The sequence below is a fragment of the Notolabrus celidotus genome, chromosome 6 (assembly GCF_009762535.1).
Source record: "Notolabrus celidotus isolate fNotCel1 chromosome 6, fNotCel1.pri, whole genome shotgun sequence".
Classification (NCBI taxonomy): domain Eukaryota; kingdom Metazoa; phylum Chordata; class Actinopteri; order Labriformes; family Labridae; genus Notolabrus; species Notolabrus celidotus.
The window spans coordinates 37022729-37041251 of NC_048277.1; the positions used below are offsets into that span (position 1 = coordinate 37022729).

Genomic DNA, 18523 nt, shown 5'->3' on the forward strand with positions numbered 1-18523 from the left:
ATACAGTATGTTCATTCATCTGACAGACTTCTTGTTTTCTGAGTATAATTATATGTTCTTAAATATGAAGAATGAAAAGTCAGTAAAGACTCTTCTTAGATCAAAGCCACGTCAAGGTGTGCGCCCACGAGGCCAGAGTGACGTCACTGGAGGAGGAGGGGCTTGAACGCCACTTTTCCTGAGATGAAAGTGAAAGTTAGTCTGAGTGTGAGCAGAGCTGCGGTCGAGGAAAGTCTCCCTGTTTCTCTCTAAAGACAAATTCAAGCAAAGTCTTGGAGTTTTTCTCAACTGAACAGCAGAATCTGTGTCCATCAGCGGTGAGTACACTGACCTACAAAGACTAAATGTACTGACTGAACATTTAAGAGGAAACAAGAAGCTGCTCCCTCCCCGTCTGTTCAACTCGACACTAGACGACGAGGAGTAGAGCCTTTAAAAAGAAGAAGGTTTAAAATCAAGTATTTATAAACCAGAATAAAGAGGTTGTGTATGAGGTGAACGTCCTCATAGGTGTGGTGAGTTGGCTCTCCCTCTGTAGCTGTGTCTCAATTCAGGGTCTGCATCCTTTGGAGGACGCAGCCTACGCGGTCTGTGGAGGTGAGTCCTTCGGAGGCCCGTTCGAGGGCCGCATTAACTGTTGTGAAATGAGACGGTCTGGCCTTCGGAGGATTGTTCACGACCTTACCTTTACGTCAAGGTTTCTGCCGTCCAGGCTCGCGAAAGGAGAGAGAGAGAGAAAGGAAGACAGACAGAAAGAAAGAAGAGAAGAGAAGATAATTTATGGAGCCAGAGCTGTTACCTTTATTTATTTATTTTCAATTTTATGCTGGAAGAAGAGGAGAAACGCCTCCGTCGGCTGGTGTATCTCCGGCTGAGAGAGGACCGTAGAGAGGTAAATCTGTTCTTTAAACCCACAGTAATATTATCATTAGCTAGTTAACAGTAATATTATCATTAGCTAGTTAACAGTAATATTATCATTAGCTAGTTAACAGTAATATTATCATTAGCTAGTTAACAGTAATATTATCATTAGCTAGTTAACAGTCAGGAGTAATTAATATACCTATACATTACGTTAATTACCGTGAAGAGACATTAAAGCTAGGCATAAAAACTATAGATTGGTATATGGTTTAACTTTGACAATTGATTCATAGTTAAGTGACCCTGACCTTAATTTAATATTAAAATGTGTCATGAATCATCAAAACCAGATTGAGAAGACTAGATTGACTGTAAGTGGATAGATAGACAGATTTAGCATTATCTATCAAAGCTCTAAAATTAACTAGAATTAATTTTTTAACTTAAGTTATGAAGCTATTCTTTAATTAACCATTTTCTTCTGTTTTTCTTCTCTTTTCCTAATCCAGACCAGACACCTGGACTGCAGGATCAACCTGGCTGTTCCTATATTGGACACATTTTTTGGCCAGGGTGACACCAGGCCAGACTTCAGGCTGAGCAGAGAGTCTCTGGCAGTGCTGCTGGACCCCCTCCACCAGGAGCGGAGACAATAATAAAAACTCTTCTTTAATAAAATAAAAAATTCAGTCCCTTTTTGTCTCTGAAACGTAACAATATTGTAATTTTTACACATAAACACGTAAACAATCTTGTGTACAAATAAATCAAGTCAACAGCAGTAATTTTCAGCAGTGTTTATTAACTTGCATGGGTAAAAACAAATACAGTAAAACAAATATCAGGGTTTCTACTAGAAAAGTTATTAGGCCCGGTGGCAAGCTGATCAGGGAACACACGTCACACAAGTTTTTGGGTAACTTTTTGATGGGGGGCGGCAGCAAACTGTCATTTGTACGTAGATGCTACATTAAGTCAGTGCTAAAAGCTGACAGGAGATTTGAAAATATGACTATGTGATGTGAATGTTGTCAAACACCTTTTCAGAAGTGTTCTGCTGATTTTCATTTTGCCAGCTCTGAAAAACAAAACATCTTAAAAAACATAGTAGCTTCAATATCATCATCCATGTCTGTATACATATTTTATTTTCAGGTTGTCCCATTTGTTTTGGCCTGCTGGCCAAGACACATGTTGTTAAATAAACACACATATGTGTGTAAACACTGCATATATACATATATATATATATATATATATACACACACCATTCAGTATGTTCTCAGAAATATAACATTTTAAAATTCAGCCTGAGAGGCTGTTCATATGCAATAATCCTAAAATAAAACCTGGTATGTCCAGCAAATTTGGTCAGATCTGAACTGATGTATGAAGTAACTGTTAACTACCATACCTTAACTAATGATGTATTAAACACGTTGTCATTACATGAAGTCAGACAGGATCATTAGTTCATAGTGAACAACAGGAAGTCATTATTAATTCATACAGAAATTTATCATGAGTCATGCATTACTTCAACATGACTTCAGCATTATTTCACTAAGAAAACTGTTCCATTATTATAAAGTGTTACCATAATTATTGACTTACCTCCATCTAACAGTGGCTGAATGTTTAACACCCGTAATGATCGTTCTGATCCCTCAGTGTTATGAATCTCTTGGTTTGATCCTGTTTGATCCTTGCTCCCTAAAAAACAAAAGAAATGTAAAGCATGTTTTGTCATGTCAACAGACACAAGGATTCTTATATGGCGAAAAAACTTTAATAATAAAAATTATAATAATCCTGAAGTCAGCTCTGTATTCAATGCAAACGTTTAACTAGACTTTACAGTTGTACAGTCTGGAAATAACGCAGGGCTCACAACCTCATCTAAAGTCGGTCATCTTAGTCCATTTATACGTAATATGAAGTATTAACAGTCTAGTCCCGTGGCTACATGTTAGGATTACTAACGTCGCATATTTCAACAGAAATATTAAGGTTTTAAGGTCCCTTGAAACTTCACATATCTGGCGTTGGATGTTCAAAAGAGTAAAACCCAAATACTTACATTTAAAAGTGAATTCCACTCCGTCTCTCTCTTCCCCGCTAGGTGCCGCCATATTGAATAGTAATTTTCATGAATGAGCAGCGGCGCAAAGGATCTTGGGATATATGGGGCCGCGAAGGATAGTAGCGATGTGTCCTTCAAGAAGAGGGAAAAGAAGGCCGCATTTGTGGGCTGCATCCGGCTGCATTTGAAGGAGCCTTCGAAATGGGACAGCCTTCGTGCAGCGTTGTGACGTAATTGGCCTTCAAAATGCAGCCTCCGGAGGATGCAGATCCTGAATTGAGACACCGCTTCTGTCTGCATTAAGAGGAATGAGACGTCGGTTTGTGATGACGTCACTAACAGCTGTTTGTGTCTGCACACATGTTCACTGTCATAACTCTGATCCATATAAACAGTAACAGAGCTCTGTCTCTGTGTTTACCTGTTTAACACACACCTGCAGAAGAAGAGAATCTGCTCTCTGTTTATTCTGTCCTGAAGCATCACAGATCCATTCACCGGTAAAATGCCTCATTATTAAATTATGTATTAAGTTACAGGAAAATAGAAACCATGCAACTCTTTTAAAACCCCGTGCTCATTAATGATCAGCCTCATATGAAACTTTATTAACCTGACAGGAAATATAACAAGTGTTTCTACCAGGGGCGTTGCTAGGCATAAAGCTCTACTGGGGCACAGGCCCCCTACTATATCCCCTTCCACACCAAGGGAGCTGGATCCTCCCCTGGTGGTGAGGCTTTCAGCAGTGTGTCTGCCCCCTGGTGGCTGGCTGCAGTATAGGTCAAAAAATCCGTCTCCTCCATTCATTTGAATGGGGGAGCAGCCAAACTTTAAAAAATAAATACACGTGGTACGAATGTTTCTCCTGTCCGTATGCTGTGGTGATATGTAGTTAGTATCTGACTGTTTTGTGTTCAAGGCCTCTTTTTCCTGAACAGTTTCTTTTTCGTTAGTTATTAGAGTTTAAAAAACGGGGTTTTACTTCCTGTTAACTTTGATTCACAGCCGCCGTAGAGGGTAACTTCAGGACTCACAGCGTCATGTGACGTCACGCTGTAGGGCGGAGCTTATTACAGTGGCTTCACAGGCTCTGGCTGCACAATGGCGGCGCCCAGGAGAGGGATTTTTTGGCTTCAGAACCGTACAACGGGAAGAGGCGGAGCAACGCTGTCCACTTTTATTTACAGTCTTTGATTGGACCAATCTGCCTCACGTCCTGTTTCCCACAATGCACTGCGCTTGTTCCGCTTTTTCTTTTTCCTTCTTTTTTGACGGGAGGAAATCCGTTTTTTTTTGGGTGCTGTGAAGGTTATTGAATTACATATAAACCACTTCCTAACTTTTTAAATCATAAGTGATGCTAAAGAAGCAGTTTCTCTATCGGCTTCGCTGTTGTTTACTTCCACTTTCCAAACCCGGAAATCTAATGACGTGTGACCCAGCGTACTTCAACACACATCAAACAGAACAGTCAAACTACAGACTAAATTCAAACGCAGTATGTAGTAGGCGATACCTTCTGCCTACTACATTAGTAAGTAGTATGTAGGAGGCCGTTTCGGAGACAGCCTAATAGTGGACAACCTCATGATGTAATCCTGCCCATCACAGGAAGATCTGATCTGTCATTTCAAAATGAAAGACACTTGAAATTTGGAAAAGTAGCAATAATTTTGGAATATTTTCCATTATTAGTCTGAACTGAAGTTAGTCAGTGGAAACTGGGATTTTTAAAAATAATCTCCCTTTGAAAATATCCCAAATTATTGCAATTATGCTACATTTCAAGTGTCTTTTATTTTGAAATGACACATCAGACCGAGCTGTGATCATTGTTGCTTTAGTTGCTTTGAAAACGTTTACACTTAGACGTAGACGAGCCGTATTAACGGGATATGTAGAACAGGAATGAGTGATCGGCTAGTTTTTAGTCCGTTTACTATTTAAGTCTGTGACTTGTTGATGATATCCTGTAATGGTGACACTTTCTATGTTCCACTTCTCATACTTTGTTTTTATTCTTCCTCTCTTTTTGTCCTCAGGTTGTAGAAATGTCTGCTGCCAGCTGTCTGCTGACTGAAGATCAGTTCCTGTGCTCCATCTGTCTGGATGTGTTCACTGATCCTGTCAGCACACCATGTGGACACAACTTCTGTAAAAGCTGCATCACTGAACACTGGGATGTTGAAGTCTCGTGTCAGTGTCCAAACTGTAAAGAGGTTTTTAAAACAAGACCTGAGCTGAAGGTCAACACCTTCATCTCTGAGATGGCTGCTCAGTTCAGACAGAAAGCTCAACAGGAAGCCAGCAGCAGCAGCTCAGAGCAACAAGTTTCCAAACCAGGAGAAGTTCCCTGTGACGTCTGCACTGGAACCAAACTGAAGGCCCTGAAGTCCTGCCTGGTGTGTCTGGTTTCTTACTGTGAGACTCACCTGGAGCCTCACCTGACAATGACAGGTCTGAAGAGACATCAGCTGATCGACCCTGTGGAGAACCTGGAAGGCAGGATGTGTGAGAAGCACGACAAACTGCTGGAGCTGTTCTGTAAGAACGACCAGATGTGCGTCTGCATGATGTGCACTATCTTAGACCACAAGACACATGATGTTGTTCCTCTGAGAGAAGAATATGAAGGAAAGAAGGCCGAGCTGGGGAAGACAGAGGCTGAAATTCAGCAGATGATCCAGAAGAGACGACTGAAGCTTGAAGAGTTCAAACAGTCAGTGGAGCTCAGCAAGAAGAATGCAGACAGAGAGATGGCAGAAGGTGTTCAGGTCTTCAGCGCTCTGATGGAGACTGTTGAGAGACGCCTAAATAATCTGACGGACACGATCAAAGAGAAGCAGAGAGAGACGGAGGAACAGGCTGAAGGCTTCATCAAAGAGCTGCAACAGGAAATCTCTGAGCTGGAGAAGAGAAGCTCTGAAGTGAAGAAGCTCTCACGCTCTGAAGACCACCTCCACCTCCTCCAAAACATCACGGCCCTGAACGCTGCTCCACCCACCAAGAACTGGACTGGAGTCAGAGTCCATCCACCTTCATATGAGGGGACTGTGGAGAGAGCTGTGAAGCAGCTGGAGGAGACGCTCAGTGAACAGATGAAGAAGCTGTTTGAGGCCGAGCTGAAGAGAGTCCAGCAGTATGAGGTGGATCTGACTCTTGATCCTGATACAGCACATCCTGATCTCATCCTGTCTGATGATGGAAAACAAGTTCATCACAGTGATGTGAAGAAGAATATCCCAGACAATCCAGAGAGATTTAGTAAATATGCTATTGTCTTATCAAAGCAGAGTTTCTCTTCAGGCAGATTTTACTTCGAGGTTCAGGTTAAAGGGAAGACTAAGTGGGATTTAGGAGTGGTCAGAGAGTCGATCAACAGGAAGGGAAAGATCACACTGAGTCCTCCGAATGGTTTCTGGACGATATGGTTGAGGAATGAAAATGAGTACAAAGCTCTTGCTAGCCCTTCAGTCCGTCTCTCTCTGCAGTCTGATCCTGAGAAGGTGGGGGTGTTTGTGGACTATGAGGAGGGTCTGGTCTCCTTTTATGACGTTGATGCTGCAGCTCTGATCTACTCCTTCACTGGCTGCTCCTTCACTGAGAAACTCTACCCATACTTTAGTCCCTGTTTTAATGATGGAGGTATAAACTCTGCTCCTCTGATCATCTCTCCTGTCAACCAAACTGAGGAGAGCAACCACTGAGTTTCAGAGAAAGGTTGATGTCAAAGAGAACACCTGAAGAGGTGTCCATCATCACAAATGTCTTTAAGGCCTTTAAGGTGTCCTTTAGTTCCTGAATATGACCCTTGATGTGTTTCATCCTGCTGACAGCATGCTCACTCCTTGAAGACAAACATTTCTTTCATGAGATTAAAATTATAATCTGAGTTTTATAACTGTTAGAGTCAAATTGTGAGCGTCTGCAGAGAGTTGGTGTTAACAGCAGCGTGCTGTTTACTGTAGAGGAGGTGACATGCACAAGATTTCAGGTGACCATGACCACAGTTACACCTCTTCTTGACATATAAAGGATTGTTTTTGTAAATAGAATCTGTAAATATGACTTTGAAGTCACTTTTAATCAGGGATTATCAATAAGAATCAGAATAAATCAGAGATTTGAAAAGTCTCTTTAATTGTTCTTTTTGATTTCTAGCACAATTCAATGCAGTGTCAAAAATCCACATTTTCCTCTGTGTAACTTTTCCTAAATGTCCGTGTGTCAGATGGATCTTTTGATGAGAAGTGTTGAATTCTGGGACATATTACTGATGAACAGTGTGTCTGAAAAAAGTCATTTTGTTTTCTTGATTTCTGTGAATTTCTGTTGCGTCTGATCAGGTTCTTTGTTCTTCTTTCATTGAGCAAAGACAACAAACGAGCTCCTGTGAGAACCTTTCTGTTTGTGTGGGTTTGGCGCCCCCTGCTGTGTTTTCTTCAACAACAAAATCTCATTCTGCTTTCATGTAATAGTCACAATTAATAGTGGAGTGTTTTATGAGAAGTGTTGAATTCTGGGACATGTTACTGATGAACAGTGTGAATGAAAAAGTCATTTTCTTGTCTTGATTTTTCAAATAAACTAAAGTGAAGTTTTCTCTGAGTCTGGTTTGGTTCTTTAGTTCTTCAGTCAGGGATAATGTTCAGTGAGTTGGTGATTATGTGAGTTAGAATCCTGATGTCATGACTTGATGTTAGTTTAGTGTTGTCCTTGTGTTTCATGCCTTGGTTCCTCCCTGTGTTTGTTCTGTATTAGTTATCCTTCGTCTCCCTCTTGTGTGTTTAGTGATCCTCGTCTCTTGTTGTATTTTCTTGTGTTTCCTGTTTTATTTTGTAGTTCTTGCTCCCTGTGTTTCCAGTTTAGTGTTACTTCCTGTCCTTGTGTGTTTCCCTCCTTTTTTGATGAGCCTGATTAGTCTCACCTGTGTCCTGTGTCCACACCTGTGTTAATCACTCTGTGTGTTCAGCTCCTCTGTTTCCCCCGTCCTGTGTTGGATCATTGTTCGTCTCTCCTGTGTTTTATCTGGATTTGACTCTTTGACGTTTTTAGTAAGTTTTGTTTATTAAAACCTTTTATTTTAAATCTGCACTTCCAGTTTTTCCATTCATGACACCTGACAGGGTGAGCGGGCCTGGATTGCAGCATCGGATCAAATGTTAAAAAAACATCCATGTTGTTAAGCATGAAAATATTTTTGCCACAGTGTCAACAGGTGGAGATGAAATGTTCCAAATCTCCTCACTGCGTATTGATCTAATGGGATGTGTGTGAGCTAATAGGAGTTAATAATCGTTGTCAAGGGGTTTAGACCAATCAGAATCAAGTATTCAACTCCGCCTGGTGATCAGTGAGAAAGCTGGAAAGAGTTGTTCTAACACTCAATGACTGAACATTATTCCAGCAGATGATTTATGTTCAAACACAAACTCTCCGTGCAACACATCAGTTTCACGCTCTACACTGAAACTGTTGAGTGAAATCATCTCCATCAAATCAAATCAATGAATGATCAATGTTCATTCAAATCTCTGGAGACCAGAGGAAATGTGACTGAAGCAGCCGGGAGGAACTTTTGCAGCTTCTTGTCTGCAGTTTCAGTGTTTGTCCACTAGGTGGCGACCTGCCTCCATCTCCTCTGCTTTAACTCACACCAGTTTCTCTCTTTCTAATGAAGCTGATTCACTTCAGCTGTTCCTGCACACGCGCGTGCTTCCTCTGTGGTTTCATGTGTTTGTCAAGGATGGCGTGCTGGTACTGAGGTGCAAGCTAAGAAAAGACGACATGGACCTGTCCCTCCACCCGCCGCTATGGGGAATGTAAGATCTATCTACGATAAGGTGGACGAGCTAACCCAGCACCAGAGGGAATACTGGCAGAGTAGCATCATGCTAACAGAGCTAACACCGGACATGAACGCCACATTGGAAGGATTTCACCTGCTGTGGGCGGACAGGATACAGGAGAGCAAGACTGAACACACTGGTGAAGAAGGCCAGCTCAGTCCTGGACCCTGTGGAGGTGGTGGCTGACAGGAGAATTATGGCCAAGCTGTCGTCTTTGATGGACATTTCTTTCCTATATACAGTTAAATTCTTGTACTGTACACCTTCTTGTTTGCTGCTGTAACTCCATGAATTTCCCCGTGATGGGACGGATAAATGAGTATCTTATCTTATAGAGCTGACAGCGGGAGGACTCGATGGAGGACTCTCTGAGGTGTCGTGGGCCGGACTAAAGGAAACATCAGTGAAGAGAGGAGCCCACTTGATAACCCCAGTGATGTGCTGTCTCTCTCTCCATCTGTCCTTTCTGTCTCAGGCTTTAGAGGACATCAGTCTGATAATAAGAGTGATAAGTGGGATGATGTATAGTGACCTTTCCACACATGTAGCAGCCTGTTTATGAAAACATACAGTATGTTCATTCATCTGACAGACTTCTTGTTTTCTGAGTATATGTTCTTAAATATGAAGAATGAAAAGTCAGTAAAGTCTGGCCTTTGCTGACCATGTGAGGTCCTACAAGGAGGCACTCTCCAAGACCAAGACCTCCTATTACTCCACCCTCATTTCCTCACAACAAAATCAACCCAGATCTTTTTTCTCAACCATACACCAACTTCTCCGCCCACTTGCTCCCTCCCTCACTGCCGATGCTCCTGACCTCTGCTCAAAGTTCCTCAACTTTTTCCAAGCCAAGGTAAATTCTATCCATCATCAACTCCTGGCGCCTGGCCCCTCCCCTTCTCACGTATCCATGACACCGGATGACATGCTCCCAGCCACACCTCTCCAGTCCCAATGCTCTCTCTCCTCCTTCTCCCCAGTCGATGCTTCACTGGTCTCGAAGCTGGTTCCCAGAGCTAAAGCCTCCACCTGCTCCCTTGACCCTATGCCCACGGTGCTGGTCAAGGCCTGTCTTCCCACCCTCTGCCCCATCATTACGGACATCATCAACTCCTCTCTGGCTTCTGGAATAGTTTCCTCTCAGTTCAAAACTGCCTCCATAACTCCCATCCTTAAGAAGCCTGGTCTGGACCCTGAGGAGCTGAACAACTACAGGCCGATCTCTAACCTTCCTTTCCTCAGTGAAACCCTGGAAAGAGCAGTGGCTGCCCAGCTACATCAACATCTGTCCAGCCATGAGCTCTATGAACCACTACAGTCACCCTACAGACCACACCACAGCACAGAGACCGTCCTCGTCAAGATCACCAACGACCTCCTCCTCCTCGCTGCAGACTCCGGACACACCAGTATACTCATCCTCCTCGACCTTTCTGCTGCCTTTGACACAGTTTCCCACACAGTCCTTCTGAAATGCTTGTCAGACAATCTCGGCATCACAGGTACAGCTCTTTCATGGTTCCAATCATATCTTTCACACAGGACTCAGTTTGTCAGCATCAACGGCTCATCCTCCCCCCCGGCCCCTGTCAACCAAGGTGTCCCCGAAGGCTCTGTGCTCGGTCCCCTACTCTTCACCATCTACATGCTCCCACTCGGTCAGATCATTCGGCACTTCAGTCTCAATTTCCACTGTTACGCTGATGATACTCAGCTCTACCTCAGCACCTCACCATCCGCCCAGCTTCCCCCTCAGTCTCTGGTCAACTGCCTTCACGCCATAAAAACCTGGAGGACATCTAAACTCCTCAAACTCAACAGTGCCAAGACGGAGCTCGTGGTTGTGGCCCCCAAGCCACTGCTCAGGAAGGTTGGAGATCTCCTCCTCCATGTGGATGGCTGTTCCATCTCCCCATCTCCTGAAGTCCGCAACCTGGGTGTCATTCTTGACTTCACCCTCTCCTTCCTGTTACACATCAAATCAGTCACAAAGTCTGCCTTCTATCACCTGAAGAACATCTCCCGTCTGCATCCATCTCTCTCTGATTCAGTTGCCCAGACCCTCATCCACGCTTTCATTACCTCCCGGCTGGATTACTGCAATGGAGTCCTGTTCGGGGTACCCAGCAATGCCCTGGACCGGCTCCAATACGTGCAGAACTCAGCAGCCAGGGTTCTCACGCACACCAAGCCCTGGCAGCACATCACCCCCACTCTCATTCACCTCCACTGGCTCCCTGTCAATTACCGCATCACCTATAAGCTCCTCCTCCTCACCTACAAATCCCTGCATGCCCTCGCCCCCCAATACCTGGCTGGCCTCCTCCACCAACACACTCCATCCCGGAACCTAAGGTCTTCGGACCTGGGTCTCCTCTTCATCCCCCGGACTAAGCTGCGGACCTTTGGGGACAGAGCCTTCAGTGTGGCGGCCCCTACTCTGTGGAACTCTCTCCCTCCTGACATCCGTAGCGCCCCAACCCTGGACACTTTTAAGAAGGCATTCAAAACGCAACTTTTCCTCAAGGCCTTTCCCCGTTAGATATCCCTACCCACCCCCCAGACCCCCTACCTGACCCTGTGAAGCGACCTTGGGTTTCTTGAAAGGTGCTATATAAAAATCAGTTATTATTATTATTATTATTATTATTATTATTATTATTATAAGACTCTTCTTAGATCAAAGCCACGTCAAGGTGTGCTTCAACGAGGCCTGAAGACGTCACTGGAGGAGGGACTGGAATGCCACCTATCCTGAAATGAGAGTGAAACTTAGTCTGAGTGTGAGCAGAGCTGCGGTCGAGGAAAGTCTCCCTGTTTCTCTCTAAAGACAAATTCAAGCAAAGTCTTGGAGTTTTTCTCAACTGAACAGCAGAATCTGTGTCCATCAGCGGTGAGTACACTGACCTACAAAGACTAAATGTACTGACTGAACATTTAAGAGGAAACAAGAAACAAGTTAAATAAAGTTGTTATTTTAGAGAATAAAGGATCTATATACAAGAATTAAGTGGTAATATAGAAGAATAGAGTATTTGTATAGGATAATAAAGTGTTTCTATGTGAACACAGTCTAATAAAGTGGTTGTGTATTTGGTGAAAGTCCTCATAGGTGTGGTGAGTTGGCTCTCCCTCCCTGTCTCTGCATGGCACTGTGCCAGCTTCAGGAGCGTTGATTACTGGGCGGCGTCGCGCGCACTGACATATACAGGTGTGTGTGTCCGGGCCTCACTCTCGCGCTCCTTCAGGGTGTCTGCAGCCTGGAAGGAGGGAAGGAGGGAAGGAGGGAAGGAGGGAAGGAGGGAAGGAGGGGATCGATTGGTGTGTAAACTGTTGTGACTCCTGGAGCACTAGGAAGCAGTTCTCTAGGCTGGAGGCTGGTTCTGGTCCGGCCCAGAGTTCTCTAGGCTGGAGGCTGGTTCTGGTCCGGTCCAGAGTTCTCTAGGCTGGAGGCTGGTTCTGGTCCGGTCCAGAGTTCTCTAGGCTGGAGGCTGGTTCTGGTCCGGTCCAGAGTTCTCTAGGCTGGAGGCTGGTTCTGGTCCGGTCCAGAGTTCTCTAGGCTGGAGGCTGGTTCTGGTCCGGTCCAGAGTTCTCTGGTCTGGAGGCTGGTTCTGGTCCGATCCAGAGTTCTCTGGTGGTTGGGTTGGGGCCCTCCTTCTGATGCTCCGAGGCTGTGCTGCATGAGTGTTGGACAGTCAGGCCCTGGTTATTGCGTGGCCTGCTATCACTCCCTGACTGCTGTTTTGGTTCTTCAGAAGAAGTTTGGATCAAAGTGGTTCTGCTCCTGGATTTGGCTTGCAGGACTTTATGTCCCACATTCCTGATGTGAAGAGTCCTACCATTGTGTTCATGTGATTGTGTATGGGGAGCTGTTTGTAAAGTTGTGCTCACTGAAAATAACATCAACAATTCTCCACATTTAGCTCCAAAACCTCAAAGAAAAAGAAAAAGTCCCTTTTTTTCACATTTAGAGAAATATTTGTGATTTTCTTCACATTTAATTTGTTGTGAAAAATATATTCAAGTTACAATCAATGTTAAATGCTAAAAAATGCTAAATATAAATATAAATTTCAAATGTTAAATCTAAATGTTAAACCTAAATGTTAAACCTAAATGTTAATTTTAGATGTAAATATAAATTGTTAAATATAGATCTAAATGTTAATTCTAAATGTTAAATCTAAATGTTCAATGTTAAATCTAATTATTCAATCTAAATTTTAAATGTTGCTCTGTGATCCTAAATATTTAACCAATACGAAAATTCACACTGACGCCTAGAAGAACTACCAAAATTAATCAAGTCCCTTTTTTTCACATTCAGAGAAATATTTGTGATTTTCTTCACATTTAATTTGTTGTGGAAAATATATTTAAGTTACAATCAATGTTAAATCTAAATGCTAATTAGGGCCCGAGCACCGCCGGTGGCCACCGGTGAAAAATTGATTTTTGTGACTTTAATGTGCACGTAATTTCACGACATCCAACTCACTCGTCAGTCCATGGAAAAATTGTGACATTTTATGGGTTTCGCAAAAAAAGTAAAAAAAATGTGCTCACTGGTGCCCCCTACAGGTTTCAAAAACAACTCCCCATAGGGGTTATTTTGAGGTACATGCCTGAAAAATTGTACGCATATTCAGGACATCATGCCGCACAAAAAAGCCTCTTGCACCCATATCGCAAACTCAACAGGAAGAGCGCCACCTAGCTTTGATCATAAAAAACGCAGCTAGCATAAGGGTGCACTCAAACGTAGTTGCGCTCCACAGATTTTCTTTGATTCACTCCAAACCAAGGGCAACCTATAGTAGACAATTTTTCGAGAAACATTTATCCAGCCAATTTTTTTTTTTTTTTATGTGGGCGTGGCAGCCATCGCAGCGGGGCATCAAACGCACACACAGCTTTGAATGACGCCCAAATAAGGGTGCATACTTTTGAGAGCTCCTCCTAGAGTTTTTCTCCGATTCAATTCAAATAAAGCACATTGTATAGCAGACATATTGACGATTACATTAGTGTTAAAGGAATTGTGTTCAGACAAAAATTGTGGGCGTGGCATGCGTTGAGGCGGGGCATGAAACGCACATACAGCTCTGAATGTGAAAAACAGGGCAAAATAAGGGTGCATACTTTTGAGAGCTACTCCTACAGTTTTTCTCCAATTCAGTCCAAACTAGGCACATTTTACAGTAAACCCATTGACGATCAATACAAAGTAAAGGCATTCCATTCAGACAAAAGATGTAGGCGTGGGAAATTTTTGGGCCGGCCATAAAAAAAAACCCCTCCAAAAATGGATTTTTGTGACTTTAATATAAATTATTGTTAAAGGAATTCTGTTCACACTAAAATTGTGGGCGTGGCACACTGTCAAGTTTTGAGATTTTCTTGGCAATCTGCCAAAAACTTGGAACATTTGCACCACCTGAGGCAGTATATACTCTCAGATCTAGCTTTCGCATCATGTGATGGCAAATATCAGGCGATGGTTTACATGTGGCGGCGGCTCGCGTAGGCGGCGGCCGCGGGTGTGCGAGGGCCCGTTCATCGGCGCTTGCGGCTTTAATTCTAAATGTTACTCTAAATGTTGATAGTTAAATCTAAATGTTAAAGCTAGATATTAATTTTAAATATAAATATTAAATGTCCAATATCAATCTAAAGTTAAAAAGTTAATTCTAAATGTTAAATCTAAATTTTTAATGTTAAATCTAAATTTTTAATGTTAAATCTAAATGTTGATAGTTAATTATAAATGTTAAATCTAAATGTTAAATGTTGCTCCTGATCCTAAATATTTAACTGATATGCAAATTCACACTGACGCCTAGCAGAAATACCAAAATAAAAGCTTCATAAACAACTGCAAAGAAACTTCCAATCAACACAAAAGCTAAATCATTGAAAATTAAACTGATGCTACAAAATTATGGGGCGCCGTTTGTAAAGTTGTGCTCACTGAAAATAACAAAGACTCTCCACATGAAGTGATACAGACTTAGCTTGTCCGTTCCACAGACTGGGTCAGTTCTGTCTCTGAACGTTGTGAAATCTCTTGATGAACTCCAAAACTGCCTTTCCAACATTTTTACAGCAGGAAGTCCGACTATAACCTAGAAGGAGTCAGTGCTGACAGACTGTGGTCGGGATATCTGTATCACTTTATGAAGCTCTTATTTTGTTACTAACGGCACCCCATACTAATTCACACTGAACCAAACAACACTCAGAGACTGACCCAGTCTATGGAACGGACAAGCTAAGTCTGTATCACTTCATGTGGAGAGTCTTTGTTATTTTCAGTGTGCACAACTTTACAAACAGCGCCCCATAATTTTGTAGCATCAGTTTAATTTTCACTGATTTAACTTTTGTGTTGATGAGTAGACGAGCCGTATTAACGGGATATGTAGAACAGGAATGAGTGATCGGCTAGTTTTTAGTCCGTTTACTATTTAAGTTTGTGACTTGTTGATGATATCCTGTAATGGTGACACTTTCTATGTTCCACTTCTCATACTTTGTTTTTATTCTTCCTCTCTTTTTGTCCTCAGGTTGTAGAAATGTCTGCTGCCAGCTGTCTGCTGACTGAAGATCAGTTCCTGTGCTCCATCTGTCTGGATGTGTTCGCTGATCCTGTCAGCACACCATGTGGACACAACTTCTGTAAAAGCTGCATCATTAATCACTGGGATGTTAAAGTCCCGCATGATTGTCCAAACTGTAAAGAGGTTTTCTACAAAAGACCTGAGCTGAAGGTCAACACCTTCATCTCTGAGATGGCTGCTCAGTTCAGACAGAAAGCTCAACAGGAAGCCAGCAGCAGCAGCTCAGAGCAACAAGTTTCCAAACCAGGAGAAGTTCCCTGTGACGTCTGCACTGGAACCAAACTGAAGGCCCTGAAGTCCTGCCTGGTGTGTCTGGTTTCTTACTGTGAGACTCACCTGGAGCCTCACCTGACAGCTTCACGTCTGAAGAGACATCAGCTGATCGACCCTGTGGAGAACCTGGAAGGCAGGATGTGTGAGAAGCACGACAAACTGCTGGAGCTGTTCTGTAAGAACGACCAGATGTGTGTCTGCATGATGTGCACTATCTTAGACCACAAGACTCATGATGTTGTTCCTCTGAGAGAAGGATATGAAGGAAAGAAGGCCGAGCTGGGGAAGACAGAGGCTGAAATTCAGAAGATGATCCAGAAGAGACGACTGAAGCTTGAAGAGTTCAAACAGTCAGTGGAGCTCAGCAAGAAGAATGCAGACAGAGAGATGGCAGAAGGTGTTCAGGTCTTCAGCGCTCTGATGGAGACTGTTGAGAGACGCCTAAATAATCTGACGGACACGATCAAAGAGAAGCAGAGAGAGACGGAGGAACAGGCTGAAGGCTTCATCAAAGAGCTGCAACAGGAAATCTCTGAGCTGGAGAAGAGAAGCTCTGAAGTGAAGAAGCTCTCACGCTCTGAAGACCACCTCCACCTCCTCCAAAACATCACGGCCCTGAACGCTGCTCCACCCACCAAGAACTGGACTGGAGTCAGAGTCCATCCACCTTCATATGAGGGGACTGTGGAGAGAGCTGTGAAGCAGCTGGAGGAGACGCTCAGTGAACAGATGAAGAAGCTGATCTCTGAGGCTCAGCTGAAGAGAGTCCAGCAGTATGAGGTGGATCTGACTCTTGATCCTGATACAGCACATCCTAGACTCATCCTGTCTGATGATGGAAAACAAGTTCATCACAGTGATGAAGTGAAGAATCTCCCAAACAATCCAGAGAGATTTGATCCTTGTCCCTGTGTCTTATCAAAGCAGAGTTTCTCTTCAGGCAGATTTTACTTCGAGGTTCAGGTTAAAGGGAAGACTGAGTGGGATTTAGGAGTGGTCAGAGAGTCGATCAACAGGAAGGGACTAATCACACTGAGTCCTCAGAATGGTTTCTGGACGATATGGTTGAGGAATAAAAATGAGTACAAAGCTCTTGATGACCCTTCAGTCGATCTCTCTCTGCAGTCTGATCCTGAGAAGGTGGGGGTGTTTGTGGACTATGAGGAGGGTCTGGTCTCCTTTTATGACGTTGATGCTGCAGCTCTGATCTACTCCTTCACTGGCTGCTCCTTCACTGAGAAACTCTACCCATACTTTAGTCCCTGTCCTAATGATGGAGGTAAAAACTCTGCTCCTCTGATCATCTCTCCTGTCAACCAAACTGAGGAGAGCAACCACTGAGTTTCAGAGAAAGGTTGATGTCAAAGAGAACACCTGAAGAGGTGTCCATCATCACAAATGTCTTTAAGGCCTTTAAGGTGTCCTTTAGTTCCTGAATATGACCCTTGATGTGTTTCATCCTGCTGACAGCATGCTCACTCCTTGAAGACAAACATTTCTTTCATGAGATTAAAATTATAATCTGAGTTTTATAACTGTTAGAGTCAAATTGTGAGCGTCTGCAGAGAGTTGGTGTTAACAGCAGCGTGCTGTTTACTGTAGAGGAGGTGACATGCACAAGATTTCAGGTGACCATGACCACAGTTACACCTCTTCTTGACATATAAAGGATTGTTTTTGTAAATAGAATCTGTAAATATGACTTTGAAGTCACTTTTAATCAGGGATTATCAATAAGAATCAGAATAAATCAGAGATTTGAAAAGTCTCTTTAATTGTTCTTTTTGATTTTTAGCACAATTCAATGCAGTGTCAAAAATCCACATTTTCCTCTGTGTAACTTTTCCTAAATGTCCGTGTGTCAGATGGATCTTTTGATGAGAAGTGTTGAATTCTGGGACATATTACTGATGAACAGTGTGTCTGAAAAAACTCATTTTGCTTTCCTGATTTCTGTGAATTTCTGTTGCGTCTGATCAGGTTCTTTGTTCTTCTTTCATTGAGCAAAGACAACAAACGAGCTCCTGTGAGAACCTTTCTGTTTGTGTGGGTTTGGCGCCCCCTGCTGTGTTTTCTTCAACAACAAAATCTCATTCTGCTTTCATGTAATAGTCACAATTAATAGTGGAGTCTATCACTCATCAAGAATCTTTGCCGTGGAAAATTACAAATAAATCAATAAAAGACATTTTCAGCAGGTTTTTCTATTTTGAGTCATTTTGATCGTTTATTCTCAGATTGATTGTTTTATTGTAAGATGCTTTAGACAATATTCAAATATATTCTCTATATAGTATAAAGGAGTGTATTTAACAAAGTTAGAATATACTGAGATGGTTCTCTTTTTTTCACACGAGCTCAAAATGAGAAACTGGAAACAAGATTTTGATGTTTTTTTTAGCTGTAGGCCAAAATTATCAAAGTCAAGATAGATTTAACTCTTAAAACATTTCACTTGATGTCTAATGAGACGACAATATGTTACATTTTCACTTTCTTAAATGACTGATGGACAATATTGTTTATTTTCACAACATTTAGAACTGTTGAGATGCACTCGTACTTTATTTAAATACAATTAAAAGAAAAGAAAAGAGAGAAAATCAATCTTTTGATCTGTTTAGATAAATCCTATTTAAATAAATAAAAACAGCTTTAAATTGAATTGTAGTGTCAGCTTGTTTGTGTCTGTGGTTGGTAGCCAGGTAATAAGAGGGATGATGTATAGTGACCTTTCCACACATGTAGCAGCCTGTTTATGAAAACATACAGTATGTTCATTCATCTGACAGACTTCTTGTTTTCTGAGTATAATTATATGTTCT

The 18523-nt window shown here is 42.5% G+C and overlaps 2 protein-coding genes across 2 annotated transcripts; both read left to right on the top strand.

Annotated features, from left to right (window-relative positions):
* Positions 1 to 183: 183 nt before the first annotated feature.
* On the top strand, positions 184 to 7561 carry LOC117814682 (E3 ubiquitin-protein ligase TRIM21-like). Its single transcript, XM_034686148.1, is given in 3 exon segments — positions 184 to 213; positions 216 to 317; positions 4996 to 7561. Coding segments are annotated over 3 exon segments (1797 nt in total). The 3' UTR covers positions 6661 to 7561.
* Positions 7562 to 11484: 3923 nt separating this feature from the next.
* LOC117814684 (E3 ubiquitin-protein ligase TRIM21-like) lies at positions 11485 to 17895 on the top strand. The gene is made up of 2 exons (XM_034686151.1): positions 11485 to 11698; positions 15372 to 17895. The coding sequence occupies exon 2, from the start codon at positions 15381 to 15383 to the stop codon at positions 17037 to 17039; it is 1659 nt and encodes a 552-aa protein (XP_034542042.1). The 5' UTR covers positions 11485 to 11698; positions 15372 to 15380; the 3' UTR covers positions 17040 to 17895.
* The last annotated feature ends 628 nt before the right edge of the window (positions 17896 to 18523 follow it).